We start from the raw sequence: 25,704 nt of genomic DNA on the forward strand, positions 1-25,704 counted from the left end.
GAAATATTTCGGTTTATATGTTATGGCCATAGCTATTACAGGAGTTTTCAAAATACAATTTCTATTAAGATAAAATATTTTTTAAAAGAAACCTCCTAAAATTCTGAATTTAATTTGAAAGAGGAAAAATATAGAAAACGTAAAAATAGAAAACAAAAACCTAACGTGAGTTTCATAGTTTTGATTTTAGTTGGAATCTAGTTGAATTTGAGCAGGGCAATTGACCAAAGCCTCATGAAAGTTTCTTGATTTTTAAAATGTGTATAATAATACCTAGCTCAAAAGTCATCATAAGGATTAAATGATTATAGTATTAAAAATAATTTCATAAATTATAAAATACTATACAAGTGTTAGTATTAATTCCTTTATCACAATGAGGGATCCTAACTCAGAGGGAAGGGAAACAACTGGAAGGCAAGCACAGAAATGAGAAGCTGGACATCTGGAGTCCTAACTTGAGGCCACATGTGGCATTACTGGGCCTGGAGGATCAGTGCTGGTGTGAGTGAAGATACAGGTAGAAAGGGAAGTTACAAGGGTGTAGCTTCTCTTTTCAAGCTTCTGTCTGATTTTCTTTGAAAGAGTGAATATCACCAGTTTATAGTGTGCTTATTTTAAATAAGCTTTCAGCAGAACAGGCATGATGTTTTAATGAGTTCTAATTTCCCATTTGATGCCAACATGAATCTTAATATTTAATTGCATGAGAAGGTGATGATTACAGAACTATTTTCTGCTGGGTGTTGGCAGGAGGACCAGAGCCACCAACTTTATTATAGGAGCATTACAGAGTAGAAACCACACCAAACTAGGAAGGTATCAAACATCCCATATTTAAGTCTTTCTCCCTCCTTGAGCAAAAATATTGCATATTTCTGGACCTCAGTTTTCTTTTCTTTGAAACCAGAGATTTGTAATTAAATTATTAAGTTCATTTTGGATTTATAATTCTGATACTTAAGGTTCATAATTATCTCAAGAGAAGAAAATGGGGATCTCAGACCATACGCCTCACTTTAGCTGGGGTGACTTACTTTTTGATCACAGATCTGCATCATTTGGGTGACGATCAGAATCACACAGATGTTCAAGGAATGGAAAATGCTCGGTGAGAGCAGTGGGCACTCTAAAAGGAAATAAATGTGCCTTCCTCATACACATGCCAGAATGACATTCATACCACACACCCTGAAGCTTACTTCAGATGCCTCCAACCCTCCTAAACCTACCCACTCTTTGTATCCTTAATGCCATTCCAGCCTCATAAGCGCACACGCACACGCACACGCACACACACACATGCACACAAGAACTAGAAGACATTTTGGGAAAAAAACCAAAGCAAATTCTTCAGGAGCCTAGAAAAAGACTAGACTAATTATTTGCTAGTCCTATTGTCAGGCTGTCTGACATCAGCCAAGTTTCATGTAGTTTTAGGTTTCAGCTCAAACCATTTACATAAGAGTATCCCTGATGTTTTACAGTGGTTTTTCTTGTTATAAAACTCTCAAAATACTGACCTCCCTGGAAACAACTTTTTCTTACACTCCCTTGCATTTTATAAATGTATTTTCTTTGGTTTCTTGAGTTGCCATTATGTACACTACACCCTCACTCCCCACCCATGAGACTATCAGCTCTTTAGATTTACTCATCCTCTGTTGCCGTGACATCATCATTGTTTGTTAAGAAAATGATTGTTTCCAAGGATCCAATTCCATACATAATCCATTCAAATAAAATGAGATGTGATCATAAAAACGTTGCAGATCTAAACCCCTAAAGAACGGTATGCCTCAAAAAGACTAATAAGCAGCAGAAACAGTTGAACTATGAAGAGATGGCCACATAGGTTGGGAAAAAAGCATAAGGCTTTGGTTGCTGTCATTGTATTTTGCTTGAAGCAGTGTGCTAACCCCTTAATGCACACAGCTGTGTGTCTAAGACCAATGTAGAGTAGCCACAATAGCAAAGAGTTTAAAATCACTGCAACCCTACTTTACTGTTTGTCTAATTTACAAAACTAAGTCACACACAATCGTTAAGGACCTGCTGTGCACCAAGTATTACATTTATGGGTAATGATATAAAGTAACAGAAGTATACTTCCTATTCTCAAGGAAGGCCAACCATTTTTTAGTGACCTAGTTTGTAACAAAGCTGGATGAGGTCTGGGAGACCAGAGACCTCATCACTGATGCAGACTGTCAGTGCCTAGTAGAGTTCCTGGAACCCAGAAGTAACAAATAAATGTTTGTCAGATGAATTTACCCACTGTATTACTTGCTGAGCCATTTTTCTTTCTAGTGTACAAACTGCTTGGTTGGAAAAAAAAGTCAGAAATGTTCACAACTAAGTACATAGTTTGTTTTTATTCTGCACTGATGTGTTGTGTAAATTGATGCCATTACTTGATAGAGAAAAGTATTTTATTTTAAGGTCCTGAGTTTGACTTAATTCTCTGTCATCAGTTTCATATGTGATGAATTCACTGCATCTTCATAACAATAGCAGCAAAATAAAAATAATGACAATAATACTGTGCTTGACTTAATTCCCTATCCTCTAGAATTTGAGCCAACAACAAAATAACCAGTCTGTAAAAATTTATATTCAAAGCTCTGAGGAGGACTTTACAGGGTTTTTTTTTTTTTTTTTATCTCTTTGTTATAGACCTAGACAGCCTGATTTTCATTTTGAAGGATGACTTTCATCATTTCTTATTTTCACACTTTTCCATGAAACTCTTTATTGGCTAGGCCTGAGGTAGTCGAACACTACTCCAAAGAGGACTTACCTGTAGTTTTGTTTTTCATTTCCTATGTGGAATCTGTCGTACTGAGAATAGGCTCGGTTTCCTTCCCAGTCCATTAACTCGATTCTTAGTGTGTACTGCCTCTGACTGGTTATGGCAAAAATAAACTCATTACCCAGCCAATATTCACCAGAGGGATTTCCAAAACCCTGCAAAGGAAGACAGCAACGCAGCTGTTACTTCAGAGAAGCTCATTTCATTTTAGTATTTAACTATGTACTACATAATAACAAAAAACTCTTTAAAAGTAGAGATGGTTATTTCACATTTTTACATGCTTTTTTCAATTACTCACTCAACACTTTTCTGCTGTTTCCTTACATTGAGGCTTATGTCTCATTCTTATTTCAATAAAATCTGGTATCCAAATCAGTGTAGATGAGATGTTTTTGAATTAAATAAATCTGGTTGATAGGTTTAACCAATAAATGCTTCTCAGTAATAACTTGCTTTTGAAAATATTTCTGAAATGCTAGTTAATGGAATATTTTGAAAATAATTTAAACTTTTTTCAATGAATATCATCAGGGTAGCTATTTAACAATCTTAATAGTGTTTGTGTTGTTATTATTATTGTTCACAAGTCAAGTTAGGCTTAGATAATGACAAACAGATTACCAGTTAGATGACAGATTACCTTCACTTCTCCAGCTTTAACATTCTCATTTTTAAGTATTAATGAGAAAATCTGTAAATCCAAGACTTTTAACATTTAAATACTTCACTGGCATAGATTAGGATTTTGAGGCAGAAGGCTGGCTGCTCTGCACCTGAATCTCAATATGGTTCTAGGTTCTCTTTAGGGCAATTCCAGTCACGGTTGTTAAGTATTCAAAACAGTTTTCTTTGTGGGGAAAAAAAAATAGTACACACAAAAAAGCCAACTCAATGTTGGTGATGTTAGTGATAGGGAAAAAAAAAAAATCCTAAGTATACTGGCATTCTAGATTTTGGGTATTTACAGTTGCCTCAGAAAGTGTTCCTTGGTAATACGTGAGGTTCAACGTAACTCTTGATCTATGTATTTGTTTTCTGACCAGACTATGAGCTCCTTGGGGACAGAAGTTGTGTTGTATTTGTGAATCCTCAAAGACTAGTAGAATGCTGGCATACACTGCATGCTCCAAATGTTTTACTGAAATTCAAAGAAAAAGGAAGAAAGGGAGGAAGGAATAAAACAAAAGACTACAGCATTCTGCAATTGCATTCAGAGAAGTAACCTTAAAACTTAATTCTTGTTGTAGGTAATTTGGCTGAGTTTTAGGGAAGTGCTTCTTAAAGTGCCCAACTGAATCATAATCATTGGAACAATTCCTGGCTCCAATCTGAATCAAAATATCTGAGAGCTAGTACATAAATCTGAATCTGGACACACTCCTCATTTGTCTTGCGCAAATTCATACTTGGAAGACACACCTCCAGTAATCACAGGACATACTTTGACATTGCAGAAAGAAAAAATATTCTGGTTCATTGATGTATTCATTAATAAAGGTTTTATTTTACCTATATTAAGAAGTATGAGGAAATTACTAAAACAACCACAGCAACCCTTATTTTTTCAATACAGGGGATAGAATTTGGAAAACATTTTTTTTCTTTCAATTTTAATATATATCAACTTAATAGGATTATAACTACAGTACAAGTGTTCTTAACTAATTTCTTCTTTAACCAACTTAACACATGAATCAATATTCTCCATACCATCTTTAAAATATATTGATGCCCAGAGTACACTGAAAATATTAAATATATTTGTGCACTACTGTCTGCCAATTGAGTTACTTACCAAAGGCCAATTGTGTTTGGTCCCAAACTTCCTTATGCCAGCTCTGTTATAGTAATGATAAGATTTATAATGTTGTATAAATAAGTTAAATACAACTGGGAAAGAGGATTTTTTTTATAAAACCTAATTTAAATAATTAGGTTTGCTCTATAAAAGCAAATGACTAAAACAAATGCTTTTGGATTATATATTGTTGCAACAACTCTAAAAGACCAGGGAAAATAAAAGTTTAAAGGATTTTTAACTTACATTGTTTTGCATATGCCTTACTTGCTTTAGTTTAAAAAAAGCATAAGCTAGAAATTTGATGCATTTGATTATAGGAAAGTTTTAAGAAAGAGCCACTGATCCAGAATTCCAAGCTTTCACCCTACATTTAAAAATATGGGTAAATGAATGTATATTTTTATATTTCAAGGTAAATCAGAATGTATTAGTGTATATATGCACACTTTTAAGGTTATTCCCCAACTTAACTTAGTTTTTGATTAAACGAACATCCTTTGTCCAAATTGCAGTGGGTAAATGCATCCTGAAGACCATCCACCAGTAGCCCAGAGTACAGATACACTATACACAATACTCCAGTGTCTCCTGTCTCCTCTGTTCTTCAGATGCTCAAGTCACACTTTGCAAAAGTTGCACAGTGGCAGGAAATTTTGGAGCAATTTAGGAAGTGCTAAGAATTTTACACATTTTTACGGCAGCTAGCGCTATATACCAGGGAGAAGAGTGAAGCTTACCTTCTCCAGTGAATAAGCAAAACAGAAAGTTACAGGGGACTGAAAGTCAAAGAATTAGCATATTCTCAGTTGCAGCAGCCGCTGGGAAGAAAAAGACCACTGGGATTCTCCTTGCATTTCTTCTGAGCTCAGATATGTCAAAACTTTCCCTATAGCCACTTGCCGATTCCCTCTTTTGTGTACTCAGTTAGAAGAGATTCAGTAATTATACTAAATGTGAGTAAGGAGGGTGAGAATGATGAAGTGTTAAGTTTTAGGTCAAATATTTCCATGCTGTTGAAAGCGTTGCATGCATAAAAGCTCTCCAGCTTCCCTAGGGAAAAGTGCAGTGATCTTCAACGAACCCGAGAAATGGAGAAGCATTTGTGTCATTCTTACAAGAGCCTCCATCCGCATCTTGGCATGTAGGCTTGTACCTCCTTCTAAGTAGGGATTTACAACCCTTCTTAAACAGTTTGCTTTTTTTTGACTGAAAATAGAGAAAGAAGCAACTAAAAAGAAAGCAATGAAATTTGCTTTGATAAGCTAAAATTTTATTTCATGCACCTTCCCAAAAAACTGTCTAAATATGCTCTGTTATGGGAACAAAATATTTGGCTACAAGGCATCAAAATCACTGTTAGAGAGATGGTGTAGGGAGGAAACCTTCTTATAGCTAAGTGCAGTGATGCAGAAACAACTGTTTTATCTTAAGGATGAAAAATTCGTGAAAGAAGGGGAAATGGGTTCCCACATTAGTAAAGTGTCTGTTAAATAGTTTATCAGACATACCACAAGTCTGACTCCTAGAAACAAAGCCTTGGCTTTGATTAAACAACTTCTACTCCCTATCTCGACTCCAATTTGAAGCCTTGTTCTGCCATATATTTGCTGTTATTTTAAGCCTCAGTTTCCTTATACGCAAAACAGGGATTTAAAATGTCATTTCCACATATAGTGTTGTGAGAAGGAAGCGAGATAATATACCTAAAACATTTATCTCAGTGCATGATACATGAGAAGCACTTAACAAAAACCTAGTTGTTGTTATTATAATTATATATATATATTATTAGAGGATATATCACAATATATAGTGATTTTCTGTTTATTTCCCTCTCTCCAAAGAGACTGTAAGCAGTCTTCCTTTTTATTTTGTATGAGAAAGGGAACAAAAAATAATCCAGAGTCTTGTCTTAGCATGAAAATTAGTAAGAGCATACTGAAGCAATTCTTTAAAAGGCTTTCAGATGCTAGGAACTAAGATATTCTTATGACAAGTTGAGTGTGGGCTTATAATAAAGGAGTACTGTTATCTTAATCTGAGAAGTTAATTATTAAATAAGAAATTTAAATCAACTGGTTGCAACTGGGGCTAAACTGTGACATGCAGACTACTTTCTTACTGTTGCTTCTGCTTTCCTAGTGCTGAAGAGAAGCTGTTTTCTTCAATTCTACCTTGGTCCTATTTTTAAAAATCCTTTCTTGCTACACTCATACATTTTAGGATCTACAAAAGAGGTTTTTGTTTGTTTGTTTGTTTGTTTGTTTGTTTGTTTTTGAGATCTTAAGCCCATACTAATAAATTGATAGTTCTGACACTTGCTGTCAACTGGGGGTGCATATCAGAAATAGCTGTGGAGCTTTTTAAAAATGTAGATGACTTGGTTCCTGTATGGGATTTCTGACTCAGTGTTTCTAGGGTGGGCTTAGAGATCTGTACATTTAAAAGGTTCCACAGGTGAGTCTGCTGGGTACCAAAGGTGGGGAACCATAGGATTATGATGTAGAATAGCTATTCTGAGTACAAACAAGAAAAAATAAATTAACCAGATCAAATTATCTAAGTAGTACAGAGGGAACAGATAGGCATAAAACATCATCTTCACATTGAGCTTCATGGTAGGAGGTAAGTTTTGATTATGTATTATGGGACTGTCCTTGAAAAAAATTAATATTTATGCCTGAAATACAGAGATGGCCAATGCACAAAAAAAGGTTTTCACATTATTGTACATATAACAGCTTACTATAGGTTTATATTTTACTCCAAATAGCCTGCAACATTTATAAGAATAAAAATAAAATCTTATACAAAATTCAGTGTTGATACTGAAAAAACAGCAAGTCCTTATTGAATGAACAAACAATAGTAATAAAAATAGAATTCTTCTTTTTTATAAATAAAGTCCAAGGATGCTATGCCATATCCTTTCATGAGAACTACCAATCATAATTATATGAAACATTTTGATATTACAATTCAGACAGATTGCTAATCAACTTTATTTTTCCTTTAGCTCTTTAATAAAAGTCAAAAGGGACTGGAATTTGGCCTAAACTAATGCTGACTTAAAATTGGCCTTAAAAAGCATATTTTGCTTAAAAAAAAAAGTACACAAAGGACAGACCAGTATTCATTAATTTTTGCCAAAACCTGCAGAAATGTTCAGTTTTGATTTGCATTTTTCCAAGTTAATAAAATAATTGTCTCTGATACTTTATTTTGTCTGATAATGCTTATAGGAAGTGTTGACTTTTTATAGCTGAAATGCAATTGAAACCAGACACAGTCCACGTATCTTATGGGTTTCATCTCTTTTCGTAAAATGATTAAAGAAAACAGATATAAGTCAGGGTTGCTGAGCTGTGGCTTTCCAAAGGTGCTTTAATACACAATTCAACTGTGCATCTCCTCTAACTGCTGAGACAGCCCAAGAAAGATCAAAAGAATGATTTACTTCAGCATTTTATATTCCTTATATATTTTTCTCTTTTTAATGTGAAGATGTTAAGTTGCAGTTGAAAAATGTGCTCTTAATTTCTTTCCAGAAACAAAGAACTCCCAGAAGGTATGGTGCTCAAACTGAAATATTTGTGTCAATAGGAAGCTCTGTTTATGGGGGTAATTGTTTTCAATACAAAGACAGGTTGTCTCTAGGGCATTAGTCACTACCTTCTATAAAGTTAAGCCACTAGGGTACTATTTGGAACTCCTAGCTTGATTGGGCTTTATATGAAAAAGCACTGCTGATAAATGTTATTGCTGGAGGTCACTAAATGGTATCCTCATGGCTTGAAGGAGTTAATGTAGTTCCCTAAGTGCCTCATTAAAAAGGCCCACTCCAGACTTCCCTCTCGGCAAACATCTTTACAAATCCATAAACCAGATTTTGCTGAATCTCCTCATAAAGAAGCTTAAGTGAAAACAAAGCTTAGGTAAAAGACTTGTGTAGGCTTAAAGCCAATGTTAGAGTCAAATAAATTGCAAATCTTCCATATTGAGAGAGGTTTAAAATTAATGATCATACATATTTGCAATTTCATGTGTTGATAATTTTAACATATTGTTCTGGAGACCCTAAGAAGCAAGAGACAGCCCACAGATATCAACCACTATGAAGGGAAGGAGAGAGGATAAGCAGGAAGAAGGAGGGATGAAACTTTCTTTCTACATCCAGCGCTTGAGAAAGAAGTGAGGCATCTTATTGTGTATAATAGTAGATCAGTGAGGACTGAGGAGGAAGTGGTACATGCCAAGAAGTTCTTTTTCCCAAAGGCTGTGCACCCTAGCGGGCAGTTCTGATGCAGGGAGCAGGACTGGGTGTGATTGATAAGAGTTGGCGTAAGGAGTCTATATCCATTCTTTGTGGAATCATGTTGTCTTAAGGTGAAAGAAAAACTCTGGAGGAAACAACTGAAACCCTTTATACCATGTGTTCTGGTGAAAGTTAACTAAGTTGTAACAAGTTGTAACATATGATAAATTCTTTTAATTAAAACAAAAGTCATCAGACTCATTTTTGCCAAAATGTCTCAGATTTTTGGAGTTTATCTCATTTTCTGACCCTGTAGAATTGAAACTCAGCTGACAAATTGTTCTAGTTTGAATAAAACGTGATAGTCTTTCTGTGGAAGAGGAGTAAACATCATAAAAGCTATGATTAAAGAATAATTCAGTCCCGTTTTGTAATAGAAAAGAACAAATCTGACTTTACAGTAGATCTGTTCCTTTGGCTTTAACCCTGTGCTCTGTTTCCTAGGCTTAGTCTTTCTGGTTCTGCACCTTTTGTAAAAGAATGTTGCCTAGAGCCTGAAATATCCAGGACAGCCTTTTCTCAAGGCTCTGACCTTTAAGGATATTAACAGTTTTCTATTCATATAATGATAAAAAAAAATTGCAGAATAGAAAATAATGTTTGTTTCACTGGAGGTTTACAGGGACACCATGATCTGACCCATGTGGACAGCTGCAATAACAAAGGATTCCAAGAACAAGGAATTCATTCCTACACGAAGAAGTTTGCAAAAACCAAGCATACCGCAACCCCCACCACCGCCCCTCTTAATATAAAAGGAGCCTGAATTCCAACTTGGGGAAGATGGTTCTCCAGGACATCAGTCTGCCAGCTTTCCAAATAAAATCGCTATTCCTTGCCCCAACACCTTGTCTCCCAATTTATTGGCCTGCTGTGTGGTGAGCAGAATAAGTTTGGACTCAGTAACAATTCCAATAATGAAAAAAATGCTATCTATCTATCTATCTATCTATCTATCTATCTATCTATCTATCTATCTATCTATCTATCTATCTATCTTAGATATATACACACACACACACATATATTTGGTAAATGCTTATAAGACAAGAGTCAATGCCATACTTCATGTCAGTCTCCCTTACTTAATGTGCCTAGTTTGCCAACGGGGCAGATGCTTATAGTTAGTAAGTCATCACCATTTTGGAAAGTCACTATAATGACAATTTTATATTCAATTTTCTTTTATTAGTAGTATTAAGTAACAACAATGTATTTCAGATTTGCCAGAATCTTTATCCGTAGTCTCAGATAATTTCTTCACACCCCATTTTAGTGGTGAAAATAATCATATGAGTTAAGGTGGTTCACAAAATAATATTTTTGCCAGAGTTAAGAAAAATTTTTCCGTCTTTGATATTTTAATCTTGGATAATAATAATAATACCTAGTATTTACTACTAGGTAGTAAACACTACCAAGGGCTTTACTTACAGCTAATCCTCAAGGATTAGCAAGTCAGGTTGTAATAGGGAAGAACAAAGCTGACTCCCTATTAGATCTGTTCCTTTAGTTCTAACCCTGTGCTCTGTTGCCAGTGCTTGTCATGCTGGTTCTGCACTTTTTGTAAAAGACTGCTGCCTACAGTCTGAAATATACAGGATAGCCCATTCTCAAGGTTCTGACTTCTAAGAGTATAACACTTTTCCATTCATATAGAGATAAAAAGTTGCAGAACAGAGAATAATATTTGTCTTGATGAAGGTTTACAGGAAAACTATGACCTCACTTACATAGACAGCTACAAGAACAAAGGATTCTGACACCAAGAAGTTTGCAACAACCACCTACACCCTCTCTGCTTTTTTGTATAAGAGGCTGAACTCTGACTTGTGTAAGGTGGTTCTCTAGGACATGTCTCCATCCTCTTGGTCTGCTGGCTTTCCAAATAGAGTTGTTATTCCTTGTCCCAACACCTCCTCTCCTGATTTACTGTCCTGTCGTGCAGGGAGCAGAAGGAGTTTGGTAACAAGGTGAAGTATTATTATTAATGACCACTTTTAATGAGTGAGAAAGTTAAGGCATGGGTTAAATGATTTGCCAAAAATCACTCCATCTTTAAATGCCAGAGTGAAGACTAGAAATGTGCATGTGCAAAACAGGAAGCCATGTCTCCAGCATGATCCCAGAACCAAGAATCTTGAGTCTACAAAAATCAAGGAATATAAATGTTGCCCCTGGAGCTCTTTACAAAAGCAAGAAATCCTTCAATAAGGAAAAGATGGCTTCCAGCAGCTTATATGAACTGATTCAAGACTAGCTAATCAGCTTCTGAGTTTAAAATTTCCCTGACCCCTTAAATTTCATCCTGATCCCTGGATCAGGGAGACAGATTTGAGAGCCTTGCCTCCTGTTTCCTTACCAGCCAACCTAAAAGTAAAAGCTTTTTCTTTTCTCAAAAGTTTGTGTCATTGGGCAGTGAGCTCTTGCTTGGTTGCATCACCTTTATCCTATATTCTCACAGTTAATTTTGTAAATTTTTGGTCTAGGTGACTTTACATTTATCTCTGCAGAATTCTATCTTGTTGGCTTTAGAATACACTTCTACCTTAAGTTTATGGTTTATTGAAGACAGGAAGGTTCCAACTTTATAAACCTACTTTCAGAGTTAAATTGATGAAAAATATTGTAGACATAGAGACACCACTGGAGATCTTCATTTATGAAAACTCTTTGTTTATTGGTGTTTGGCCAACTACTAACCTACTAATGTGTAAACTGTGATGTTGACTACAGTTTTTACACATTTTCTACAAGAATATCAAGACAGAATTTAGGCTAGCACATCTCTATCATTTTCTTTACCTTCTGAGAAGGGAAATTGTCAAAAATTTGTCAAGGCAAGAATTATCCCAAAGATTACATGTAAAATATAAGAATAAGTCCACAAATGGAAATCCTCTTCTATTACTGTGCCTTGACATTTTGTCAGCAGATTTTAATAGTTAATATTGTAGGCAATACATGATTATTGGATTATGGATTATTTCAACTAACTGCTATATTATTATCTTGGAAAAATTCATCTCCCAACTTGCTTAGTTTCCTCTTAAAATGGAGACAGTGTTAACCAGTAGGTTTGTTATAAAACTTAGATAAGAATTTATATATCAAACTTGCACATATTAAACATTGAGAGGATTAGCTATTATGATCGTGGTGATGGTGATGGTGATGGTGATGATGATGATGATGATGATGATGATGATGATGATGATGATGATAATGATGTCTGTTCTTATTCTGGAGACCTCAATGGATCATGCCTCATAGTTCATACACTTGTGTACTTGTCTCATCTTGAATCTAGACTGCCCCTATCATAAACTTTAACCAAAAGAATGCAGTGGAAGTGACACCATGCCATTTCTGGGTCTAATAAATCTTATAAAGGCATGGAAGCTTCCCTTTTTGTGCCTGAGGGATGTCAACTGCCAAATAAAAGTCTGATGACCCTGGGTCACTATACTGGGAAAAGCCCAACCTAGCCACATGCAGGAGTTCTCAATCAAGAGCCAGCAACAACTTGCCAGCCACATGAGTGAAGTCATTGGTAGTATCTATCAGTCCTGCTCCACAACTCATAGCCCTGTACACTTCCCCTATCTTGGCTCATGAACCCAGCCTGGGTCTAAGTTCTAGCTTCTCCCACCCACTTTCAAACAGGAACAAAGTCAGACAATATATAACAGTTCACCAAATAATTTCAGTAATATATTTTTCTTTCTGATGCACATATGGAAATCATTTACTGAAAATGATATATGAGTGTTTTTGTGTTTAATGAGAATAATGACATTGACGTGTCATTTTATTTTTAAAATAACTGAAAGACATCTAAAAGTAAAGGTGTTTGTCATGCAGTGTGGTGAAGAAAATCTCATGATAAGACATCAAAAACTATGTAAATTTTTCTATCTTACCATTTTGTATTCTTTCCAACCTCTTTGGAAATCCAGACTTCCATCTTCACGATGTTGTATTACAGTCCAACCTCCCCCATTAAGATCCATATTGCAAAATACCTGACAAAGGGAAAATAAAGCCAAGTGAAAAATACCTATTTTAAAGAAACAGGAGTAAGATATATTTCAAAATAGAAATAGGATGGATAGGGCTATATACGAAAATTTTTTTAAGTTGCCATGTTGAAAATGTTAATTTAGACATTTTATTGGCTATTTCTTCCTGTATTTGAATTGTTTCTGTTTAAATTCCATCTAATGTGCATAAATTACCTGTAAAGATTTAAAACACTCCAATGAAAATTATCTCAGCCACAGATTATAAAATTAAAAAAAATTCGTATTAAATGATGGTAGGCACTTGTGTATATTCAATTTTTTAAAATGCTACTGAGGTTTCCAAAATTACAGACAATTTTATTGCTAAAATGTAAGACTCAGAATTTTTGAATCTTGATTAATTAAATCAGACTATAATAATAATAAAGATTAAGGATAAATAATTTTAAAATTATATATATATTTAATCATTGCATATTTCATTGTACATTAACTCCTATATACTTACACACTACAGTAATTATTCTTGATGGTTCAGTATTACATCAGAGGCAAAATTTGGTCCCCAGCATATGGAGGACACATTATTTGCCTGAATCTTCACCATAAACAGTAAGAGGAACACATGACATACTGTATTTCTTCTGACTGCAAGAAGCATTTCTTTTCTATGTGGAAAAGTTATCCAAATCTTTCAAAGACTTAGGCTTATTTCAGTTATTCTAAATACAATAGTATTTGTTTAGAAACTGATTCATTTCCCCCCGAGTTCACCCACAGAGAGAAACATATCTGTTAGGGGATTACCTCTGGAGAGTAATCACTGTAATTGATGTAGCATGAATGTGGCAGCTTGATTATTCAAGGGCTCAGCTATGGAGACTATCATTCCCCCGGCAATTGATTCCTAAAGCATTTTGGAGGCTGGCTAAAGGTGTAGATATGAGGCAACAGCAGCAGGCAGGCTGTGTGGGCACAAAACTAAGCTCTGATTAAAGAAAAAACCCTCTTGTTTTCTCTGAGACATTAAATTTGGAGCACAAATGGCCAAAGGGTATGAAAACAATGGCAAGAACTGTCATTCAACGGACAAATTGCCCACATATTTCCTCAGAGTGAAAAAAGCTCTGAGATACATGCTTAACTGTGAACATATAAACATAGGCAAACTGCTCTCCTGAGAGCTCTTACTCTAGTTTGACAACAGCCACCCATCAGTATGTATTCATCATTACTAGGAATTGACCCACTTCCAAGATTATAAATTTGAAATTCCCCTCCTTGTCTCAAGGTTCCCCTCTCTACTAATTCCTTTACCTTTATGCACCTGCTCTTTGTCCTCAACGTAACCTCTAGCCAGTCCTTCATTGTCCTTAATTATTTTATTTTCTACCAAACAAGCATTTTTGGGCATTGATTCTGTATTACAACTGGGGATATTATGATGAACAAAATATGGATCATGTCCTCAAAACACCTAAAAGTTTCAATAGTGTTCAAAATTTTCTCTTGTAGAATTAAGGAGATGTAGGAATCCGCAATTTTCAACTTCAGTGACCTGAAGAATAATAGTTATTAATCTAAATAAGAAATTTGAGGAAGAGAGCTTACATATGAGAAAAAGAAATGATCATAGTTATGGACACCCAGAGTTTGGGACAGCATAGTCATCCAAAAGCCAAGTTTACTGACCAGTTAGAGATGATCTAACAGGAGGTAGCCGAAGGAGAACAATATGGATAAGAGCATAAGGGACTTAGAAAAGAATAGTCATTAACAATAACATGCTTGTTAAGTGCTAGATAATTTAAACACTTTACATGTATTTTCTAATTTATCTCACAACAACCTTATGTTGTAGGTATGATTATTATCTCCATTTTACCCCAAGGCTTCAAGTACTTCAGCAACTTACCAATGGTTATTATTAATATAACAAGTAATGGATCTAGGATTTGAACCCCATGTCTGTCTAACTCAAAATTATTCTGGGAGTAATCTTCGTGAAAGCAATAGCTGTTAGCACAAAGATGGATTTTTAAAGAAGTAAAGAAAAAGTGGAAAGAGATGCATGTGGAGGGAGCCAAAGGAGGGGTCCAAGAATGGACTGTGGTGAACAACTGATGGAGATAAAAGACATCAATACCTTTAGGCAGTCAGGAACTTCATTTTATTTGCTGCTGTCCCCAGTGCCTAGAGTAGTGCCTAGCCTACAGTTGGCACTAAATGAATATTTATTGAATAACTACAGATGCAATAAGGAAAGATAAAAATAAGAAAATTTGGTTAATGGGATGCAATGAGAGCTGGGGATGGATTTTGAGTTGGGGAAGTGATCAACTTAATCAAATATTCCAGAGAAGTCAAGATAAAGAAAGATTAAGAAAATACACACTTAAATTTAAAATGAAGGAGCCATTGGTGACCTTGAGGAGAGAGACTGAAGCTTTCCTATAAGAATGAAATCCAGATGGCACAGTTTAAAGAGGGCATAGTTGGTGATTCAACACAAGTGGCCAAAGTGGAATTTTACTGGTAAAATAGATAAGAGTAAGTGAAAATGTCAAGGAAATATTTTGTTAGGGGAAACTGATATCACTTGTTTTTTTTTTTAACTAAATTTTACCCTACCTTGACTAGTTAATCTAGAATTTTTTTCCAGATGTTAATTTTCTAATGGATATTGACCACCTGGAAGTTTGTCATACTGTGTTTCCAAACCTATAAAATCCACTTACACACTCAGGGAAAGGAATAATAATATTTATAAATACAGAGTGTGTAGAGAAAACTATTTGTTATAGTTTTTTATTACTAGTACCTGCTATTAAAATTCTATGCACTTGTTAACATTTTGAAATTACTCACAAATTTTAGAAAAAAGACAACTTTCCTCTTAAACAAAGTTATCCAGTGACTTGAAAATATTAAGATGTGTTGGACGTACTTCTTAGATAAAGTCAGAACTACATGGGGAATCTATAGAAGCTACTGAGGCAGATTACTGCACTGGAAGCTGAGGGTAGAAAAGAGGTTATATCTATGTTCCACAATTCTTATTAGGACTCAATACTAACAGCAATGATTATAGTCGCCATTTGTAGAATATGGACACAATAGAGGTGAATGGCACATTGATTAGGGGCATGGACTTGGGTGCTAGATTACCTGTGTTCAAGTCCCACCTCTGATCTCTCTATCTCTTAGATCTCTTGCAAAGATTAAATGAGTCAATGCATATAGAGTTTTTAGAATAGTGTTTGGCACAAAATACGCTTTGTCATTACTGTCATTATGTATTTATATTATGCATTATATACTCTAGGTATATAATAGTAAGGTATTATATGTAATATTTCATCTAATTTATTATTTATAATTTATTATGAAAAGTATGGAATGTACAAAGCCAAAATATATAGAAGTAAGCTGTCCTTATGATTACAATTACCAGCTTCTTGTTAATAGTATTGGCATCACTAATCTTTGACCATGCTACTTTTTATTGTATGCATATATACATATGTGCATATATATAAATGAAGTTGGATTCATGCAAGCACATACACAAAAAGACCATGTTATTTCTAGTCAGAAGAATAATAAAAGCCTACGCTTAACAGATGAAGGAAATTCAAGAAAATAGGTAGTTGGTTTCGAAAGATTTGCAACATGAAAGGACTTGAAAAGTTCCTTCACCAAAATGATGTGGTCTGTGCTATCTTGCGGCATCCTTCCTGTAGACTTGGCCCTGCTACATTTACTATTTCTGTTGCATTTATTGATCATATGACCTGGGCTTAACTCTATCCAAGAAAAGATTGAACTGGCTCCTGTCCCAGTCAGGGTCAAAGCTTTCAAGCATTAAATACCTTTTAACATAATACAACGATTTAAACACAAACAAAAAGGGGAAATTTGATTCACATAGTTCTTATGCTTTTATGTTCCATACAAGTTGGAATCATTAACCTTGTGGATGTTAATTATTTTTCCATAACCTTAAGAAAAAAGACTCAACACATTTGTTACAGTCCTTTTCCAAGAATTAGGGAAATTATGAATTCAGAAACAATTTTAAAAATATTTTACAACAATCAGAGCTATGATTTAATGGTTTGTTTTATTGAATAAAACTAAGCTGGCTATAGTGCATTTAGTTTTAGAAACTCATGAAATAAAAGGAAGAATCCTATTTCCTACTACCATGTGTTGAAGGGAATTCACAGAGGAAAATGACACAAGCCATTAATAATATCAAAAGTAAAAAATAAATATATAAATGATCTCATTCTCATTTTCTATCTACTTGAAAAAATTTAATTGTACAAAACTGCCCTTGGCTTCCATGTCACATTTGAAAGGAAAATACTTTTCTAACTTTAGCAGACATTCTTTCTTGGCAGAGAACAATGTCAGTCAAAACAATAACTATATAACAATTGTGTATACTTGCAACTCTCACTCTGCCTAAAATTAATACTCTTATCAATAGTTTTTGTTAATTGCCTAGTAGACCACTTTTATTGACTGATCCATATCTTTTATCATACATAATTGAATGTGGCTTTGTTTTTTATATAGGCTTGACTTGAGTTTCTTACCCTTGCTAGAACTTCTGCAAGCATTAAAGTAGCAAAGTTTTTGCTAAGCATATCCACAACTAGCACCCAACCTTATATCTACAAAGCACAATCTACTTGTACAGGTGAAAGTCCTAAAGATGTATTTTACAAGCACATTATATAGAATTGAGAGGACATCAATGATTTATATCAAAATAAGAAGAGAATGAGATTACAGAGCAAAAGGAAGAGAGATGGCTTATAATCAGAATATAGTTTTCTGACAATAAACTCCTACCCTTGTCACTCACATAGGTTCCCATAAAAAATTTTGAGTGGGGCAGCTTCAGTCACCACTAATATAAGTAATTATCCTATTTAGCCCCCTGTTAAGATCATATGGTCTGGAGTTGATTCTTTTATTACAAAGCCTGTATTCAATATTTAGTATGTGACTTGGGGAAGTTATTTTTTCTAAAGTAGGGATAAATGAGAGCAGCTAGCTCGTAGAATTATTGGAAGTAAATAAGTGAGTATATAAATCTAAAGTGCTTAGAATAGAACCTGGCAAATGCACAATATATTTGAATTATTATATTAATCAGTTTCTAAATTACATCAGGGAACTTCACACAATATTTGTTCTTACTAATGCTGAGCTATATGAACATAATAAGGGATTTTAAACAAAATTTGCTGCCTACCAGAAAGTGTAGGTATATCAGCCTGAAGTATCCATCTCCACAACAGAAAAATACTACTATTTGTGAGAGGATTGTGATCATAAGAGACCAAAAGAATTGCGATCAAAAAGAATAAAACAAGGGGATGGACACTTAAGTCAAGAGGAAGGCCAAAGTCTTTCTTCCTTATCGTCAGTTATCTCGCCCTCTTACCATGCTCTGTTACTGTTTCCAATTAAACTAAATCCAATGATAATCTTGACCAAGTGACATGTGAATTTCTCCTCCTTCCTTTGGAAGAGACACAGGGCTATTTCTATAGTGATAAAAATTGCCCCTTACAGGCCTGTATTGATACTACTGCCAATCTGCTCAGGGAACTATTTTTTTTTTCCTAAAAGGAGGATTGCTTAATATTTTCAGTTAACTTTATTTTCATAGTCAATTTATGTTAGATGGGAAGTGACAATCATTAAGGTTTCTTTCAGGTCTTGGGCAACACTATAGGTAAACTACACAGAGTATTTATGCTAGCTCCATTCTTCTCCCCTACGACAGTTTCTGACACACTTTACATGCTATCTGTATGGTGTGTCAGTGTGTGGGTGCACATACATGCCTGTGCGTGTATATGAACTGAATTTAAGCTTACCCATGATTTTAAGAAATCAGCAAGCAGAGTAGGAAGGCTTTGTGTCATGCGATCCAAAGGATTCAAAAGGCTCCTTTTTACAATAAATTATCCTTTCCTCTTTACTCCTAAACTTACTATTGTACCTTCACAGCTTTTTCTTAAAGCCATGAAACACTTGATTTAGTGAATTTCTGCACAGAAGCCCAAAATGAAATACAGTGAAATAAAACTTCTCTGGGAGCAATGTACTTAACTGTGCCTGCCACCTCTTTTACCCTCTGCGCTTTCTCCATTCCTCTCCCCTGTTATAGGACAGCATGGAAGGCCTGTTTTCAGAAGAAGATTTTTGTCCAGAAAAGGGAAAAAACACTGAGCTAACTTAAATCATTAATCCTCATAGAAATCAGCAGAGAGGATGCTGGTAGAATCTAGACTCTCCCTCTTGACCACTATGGGATATTTGGCAACTAGTCTCCAAGATTCATTTCCCTTACCCGTCAAAGGAAACTAACAATCAAAATGACTAAGTTAGGCTTGGTAACTACATACCACACAAAAGTCTTGATATTATCATCAGAAGGTCATTTATTCACTCATTTATTTCAGCACATATTTACTGAGGACCTACTATGTGCCAGAAACTATTCTGGGAAATCAAAGATGAAAAGGTAAAAACCTTGCCTCATAGAACTCTGGCAGTGAGAAAGTCATGCAGAGTTGCTTGAGGAAATCAGGGAAAGCCTTCCAAGAGCATTTGCACAGTACACAGAGGAAATGGGGACACAGGATTGGTAATTTAGGTGGGAAAAAGAATGAAGAAAAATTGCTCCATCCCTTGAGGATAAAGCACTGCAAGGGCAGGCTGTCCTCTTGGGGTCTTGAGAATCTAGCTAAAGCTTTTTACATGCTGAAGAGTTAAGACTGGACTTTCCTCAAAGCTCCCCATGAATCCTGCTTCAAACAGTGTCTAGACTACACTTCTACAGTATGCTATAATTAGCTGTGTAATTATCTGTTTTCACCACTACACTGGGAACTGTTTGTTCTATATTATGGCCATGGTCAGTAACTGACAAATAAATGACATACACTTAATATGTATTGAATGAAGGAATGGATGGATGATCTAATGAATAAATAGGGAGAAAGAATATACAAAAGAGATGTGACAGTAAAAAGATTGTGTTTCTTTACTTCAAAGTTTACTTTGGATCCTGTTCAATATACTGATGAATCCTATCCTCCAACACACTCTTTTAGGTAAATATGAAAAGCAAATCCTTTCAAGATTACAAGTTAAGATAGAATTTGTTTCTCTACCCTAATGGGAGCAGTGATTCTGGAAACATGTCTCTAGCTCTCTCTTCACAATATTTGGACTGTAGGTGATGTGTTCCATCTGGGTCCTTGGGACTTTGGAAGACAGTTCCTAACTCTTCCCCGTGCACTTGAAGTACATGTGACTTCGACGTGTAATCTGTACAAGGCAAGCACATATGAGCAATGGAACATCCCAGGGATGAGCAGAGAATAAATAGAAAACTTTGTGTGAAATAAAGATGGGAGGTGTAGGGTTTGGTAGAGGCCTGTATAATAGGGTTTTCATCTTTTATGGACCTGGGAAACAGCATATCTTTGGGAGAAAAGAGCTGAGGCATATATATTTTCAGTTTAACAAGCTCACAAATCAATCTGATTATTCAGCAATTCAACTAGGATCTGCTTTACATCTCATAAACAAACACTTCTGGTTTTACCTTTTTGGGTTCTGGCATATTATTAATATAAATAGTGTAGATTCCACTTTTATTAAAACCAGCTTGATATACATCTGCACAGTCTCTAAATGGTTTTTCTTCCTCTTTTTTTCCTCCCTTTAGTAAAACTGCAAAAAAAAAAAAAAAAAAAAAAAGATTGCAATATGTAAGTATCAGTACCATTAGTTCCCAAATGGACTACAAGTATTCCTAAGCAAGTTTTCATTTCCTCCAAACAAATGTCAATACTGCATTTACTGAAAAATCAGTCATAAAAACTACTAGAATTTGAGGTGACACAGAATAACAAAACTATAGGAAAAATATGTAAATCAATTTATAATTGAATACTTTTAATATTTTGTTTAATTTCTTAAATTTTGTTTTTCCTTTATAACTTCCAGAACATCAACTCAAGGGACAAATGACCTGAGCATGTAATACCTCCAATTGTTAACAATGATGTCAGTGTTTCCGCAAAATTTCTAAAACGTTCTAACCTATATTTCATAGGAAAGTTTGAAAAAAGTGCTAAAATATTTTTGGATGAGGAAGAGAAAAAGATGAATTCAGACATAAAAATATAATATGGAGGTTTAAGATTGCACTGTTTTTCTGTGGTTTTATATTGAAGAGCTCCTAGAAACTTTAAAAAAAAAAAAACTCAAAGTAATTATAAAGTTGAAAGAACTCTCTGATCCAATTTAACTATCTAGAACAAAAAGGAAAGTGAACTTTGTTTTTTATTTAATGCCCTGAAGTTAAACTATGAGGAAGATGACACACAAATAGAAAAACAAAAATGAGTGAGATCTGAAATTAAGTCATACAGATAGAAGAGCTCAGTGAAGGCTAGAAGTGAAGTGAAAAAAGAAATTTAATTGGAGACAGTCTCTACTGGGAGAAATTTTATTTCCTTCACTGAATTTCATTCATTATTAAGTTCTTATTAATGAGATCAAAATATAAAAATGACTCATATTTAGTAGTTCTTAGGTAAAGATACAGGTGATGTATTTATAAAATATTTATGATTTAGTATTTTCTAATGAATATATATTATGTTAGCAATTAGACTCATTAGCTTTTTTCTTAAATTAAGAGTAATAATATTTTATAAACTTGGCCTTAAAAGTCTCTAGTTATTTAATAACTATCTGCTTTCAATCACTCTGAGTCACAATGGTCTTTTAAAATAATATTATCTAGGTACACTACAAATCAATGCTTCTAAATTGATTTTAAATGCCCTAACAATCTAAAATACTAGCCAGATTTAAATTTAAGATGCATGATATTACTAATTTATAGGTAATTAAAAATAAACAGTCTAATCTTTGTGGAAAAAATGACTTTCTTAATATAAATATTTCAAATTTTCAAAAATAATTTTTCAAGCAAATGAAATATTCATGTCAAATACACTGCTATAATAGAAATAAAGAATTATAACATTTAATAGCATTATGGCTTTCTACACAGTTCATGTTTGCATTAATGGTTTTGCCTACTTATAGTAATAACTACCTGTAAACACCACCATCACAATTGCAATATTAACACAAAATAAGTAATCAGAGGACTAACAGTTCATATGATAGTGATGAAGCATTGCACAGAATGTATACAAATAGCCATTAAAATGAATGTATAAATACTCAAAAGCCATTTTTAATGGCATTGGGCATGTCAGTGGATTATATAAATGTCTTTTTTTTTTTTCAAAAACATCAGTGCATTTCACTTATGCTTGCTTATTTAAGCTAATGGACTGTTAGTTTTCTAAAACAAAACCTTCCTAAATTCTAAATGCTTGCTCTTCTGTTAAAAAGTTTAAAATAACCAAATTAGATACAAAACAGGAGATGTAAAGAAATACTAAATAAAACTTATGATCCCTTGAGAGGATAAACAACACAGGAAAATGTGGTCAAGAGGAATTCAGTAAACCCATTTTTCTTTTTTGGGTAAAACATGGAGAAAATCATTTATCTAAGGAGAAAATGCTTCTCATGAAATATACCACTTCCTGCCTTCCCTTATTTAGTTATGTGAGGAGGATACATTCCCCTTCCTACTTCTCTGCCACTTCCCTTCTGCTTTTCTTTTCCTCTTCAGGATGATGTGGATGAAGGGGCTGTTGTGAGGGAAGAGAGAAGCTATTTCACACACATTTTCAATAATGAAGTGGTCTCTCCTTGTCAAAGCTGGCTAATTGACTTAGTTTGTTCACTGACTATATGAGGTCTTACCATTGTTGTTTAAGCCCCAGGTAATTTAATCGTGCTATAAACTGTAAGCTTTATCTGAATAATTAAGAATTAAATATTGTTTCACATGAAATAATATATGATGTATATATCAATATGTTGATTGCAGGGATTTTACTCTCATAACTTCAGTTTGAATGCCTATTTTCTTTGTTAAGTACTGGAGAATTCTGAAATTCAGTGTTATGATTATATATTATAAAACTAGACATATAATAAACATTTTAAAACATAGAAAGACAGTAACAAAGATGAATTTACTGAACATTCCACGTGTTTGAACTAAGGATAAATTTTTGTAGGTCTTGAGATTCATTAAGATGGAAGATAATGCCTGGAGGAATGTAAGATAAATAAGAGACAGATACAGAAAACCTGATGGAAGAAGATATAAGAAGCATCAACTGGACAGAGCAGGGAGAAGCAATCTGGATACTTGATAGAGGTGTTTTATCTACCTGTAAAAGTGGTTTAACTTGTTATAATAATACATTGGTTTTAAAGCGTGAATTTTTAAAAAATGATCTTTACATCTAAAAGTTCCTTCTTTGTTCACATACTCTTATTTTTTCCTCTCCCATTCTTTAATTCTTAATGAGTTTGTCTTTCTTCTAATTGAGAGTCTTGATTCCCACTATTACTATCAGCCTCTTCCTAGCCTCCTTTTTCTTTCTTCCTAGCTTCAGTCTGAGAGTCAGGCATTAAAGAACAGTTCAGATAAAATTAATAGTGTCCTCCATCCACTGTCATTTCATACACTAACTCCTTCTATGGGTAAGTTGTGACCCAAGGAAGGATGTTTATTTACTTTCTCACCCCCACTTCTGATTGCAAACACTAAGGTGAGGCTATTTCTTGCCATTCAAATACATGTTTTCTAAACTCAGCTGTATTCTCTGTGCTGCTCAAACCCTTGATCATTTCTAATAGGCCTTTTATTACATTTCCTGAAAAGTGTATTTCAAATCCTTCTACTTTTTTTCAAGACTAAATCTCACTCCTGTCTTCTCTCACTCTTTATATATGACCTTGTTTAATGGTTTACTATGAAGATCAAAGCCATTTAAAATGTCTCCTCCTCCTTCTTCCTCTACAGAAGTATCCTTGCCTATCTTGTCCTTGCCTTTTGTGTTGAGCTCTCTTAGTCCCTTTTCTACCTCTCTAATTGACCTTTCTCTTCTCTCTTCACTGGATTCTGTTCCTCTCCTCACCTACCAATAGATGTTCACCAATCAATATTCTATTCTTGGATCTCTATTTCTTTTTTATCTGCTTTTTTCACAAACTATCTTCCATGGCTTCAAACTTCTACACAGATGATTCCTAAGATAGAGGCATTTTTGACACTGTGTGTTTGCTTCTCTCTTGACCTCCGGATCCATATTTCTATTTGTCTTTTGAGCAGTTCCCCATGCTACCCCAAATTTCATTTAACGTTACCTAGTCTTTCGTTCCAAAACTTATGTTCTCCTTTTCTCTTACTGATCCCACTAATCTCCCTCAGTTGTCATTGTTAAAAATTAATAAAAGGCTAAATATAAGACAACTAGACTGAGGCTTTTTAATTGGTCTCTCAATTAAAAAGACAGCCTCCTGTCCTCTCTTAGTTTAATCCCATATTAACCAATTCAATAAATATTGACTAAATGTCCTCTATTTGCATGAACTTTTCTAGGCAATGGTGATATAGATGTAAGAAAATCACAACCTGCCCTGAATGTGATCACAGTCTGACAGGAGAAAGATCTATCTCATTAGTAGGTCTTCCATGATAGTTCAGGATAGCTATATCCAGATTAGTATTTTCCATGATAGAGAAAAGCCTAACTCAAGCTGGCTTAAGCAAAAAGATACGTTATTGAATCATGTAATTGAATAATCTAGGACAGAGCTTTAGGTTAAACATAATTAGGTTTCATGCAGTGTGATTAGGAATTGGTTTATCTTTTTCTTTACTCACTTGTTTTTGGCTCTACTTGGTCACAAGATGGCTAGAAACAGCTTCTCGATCTAATGTTACCAATTTAAATATAATACCAAACAGAGAAAATGCACACAATTGTTATCTTGGAGGTATGTGTCAAGTGCATTGGGAGTATGTACAGAGAACACGTTATTTCCGACAGGTAGACTTGAGGAAAGCTATTCAGAAGAAATTAACACCTGAATGAATAAAACATGTAAGAAAAAGCTTATCTGAACTAAACTTTAAGAGCTTGGTATGTCAGTTCAAAGGCTTTACCCACACCAATGTCAGTAAATGAATTCGAAAGTCTTAGGAAGGAGTCATTATTCATTCTTTTCATTTTACCTTATCTGTACAAACAAATCTTTGTGATCTAAAGGAAAGAACAGGGACCCAAGCAGGTGCATGTCTGTCTTTCACCAGCCAACATTCAGTCAGCAAGCAACCTGAGACGCTGACTCCAGCAGCTGTTACCTTTATCTGGCCCTCCCCTTCACCTGCCCAACCAATTTCAAGCCAGATGGTGTATCTGCCTCTAGGACTTCAGGGAAGAGCCATGAAAGCTGAGGCAGAGGGTCACTTCAGTTCAGATGAACCCTCAAAAGAAAACTTCCTGGAATGTGGAGTTGGTAATTCTAAGTCTTAGAAAACCTGGTAGAGAACACAGAAGGTAATTAGCCTTGCTATCAGAAGCAACATAAAAAGTCAGAGCCCTTGATCCTACATTTTTCCCCTAGTAATTTGTTATAAAGGGGTCAATTCTTCAATATTTCTTTTTAAATCTTAGATGTGGCTAATTGTTCATATCTCTCCAGTATTTAGCAAACATCAGAACGTATGTAGATCAGGTTATTGATTTAAGGATAATCCTTG

General features: G+C 34.6%; 1 protein-coding gene across 4 annotated transcripts in view; it reads right to left on the reverse strand.

Moving 5' to 3' along the window:
* Window positions 1–25,704, reverse strand: part of ANGPT1 (angiopoietin 1) — a 233,702-nt gene that overhangs the window by 31,744 nt on the left and 176,254 nt on the right. For 2 of the 4 annotated variants that reach the window (XM_045517264.2, XM_074352628.1), the window contains exons 5-8: window positions 20,596–20,723; window positions 12,855–12,956; window positions 2,801–2,967; window positions 1,038–1,129 (exon numbers count right to left, since the gene is read on the reverse strand). In XM_045517264.2, the coding sequence (XP_045373220.1) occupies window positions 1,045–1,129; window positions 2,801–2,967; window positions 12,855–12,956; window positions 20,596–20,723 (482 nt within the window). In that variant the 3' untranslated portion in view covers window positions 1,038–1,044. The remainder of the gene's footprint in view (window positions 1–1,037; window positions 1,130–2,800; window positions 2,968–12,854; window positions 12,957–20,595; window positions 20,724–25,704) is intronic. The other 2 variants (XM_010955829.3, XM_010955830.3) reach the window with 1 other exon arrangement.

The sequence above is a fragment of the Camelus bactrianus genome, chromosome 25 (genome assembly GCF_048773025.1).
Source record: "Camelus bactrianus isolate YW-2024 breed Bactrian camel chromosome 25, ASM4877302v1, whole genome shotgun sequence".
NCBI lineage: Eukaryota > Metazoa > Chordata > Mammalia > Artiodactyla > Camelidae > Camelus > Camelus bactrianus.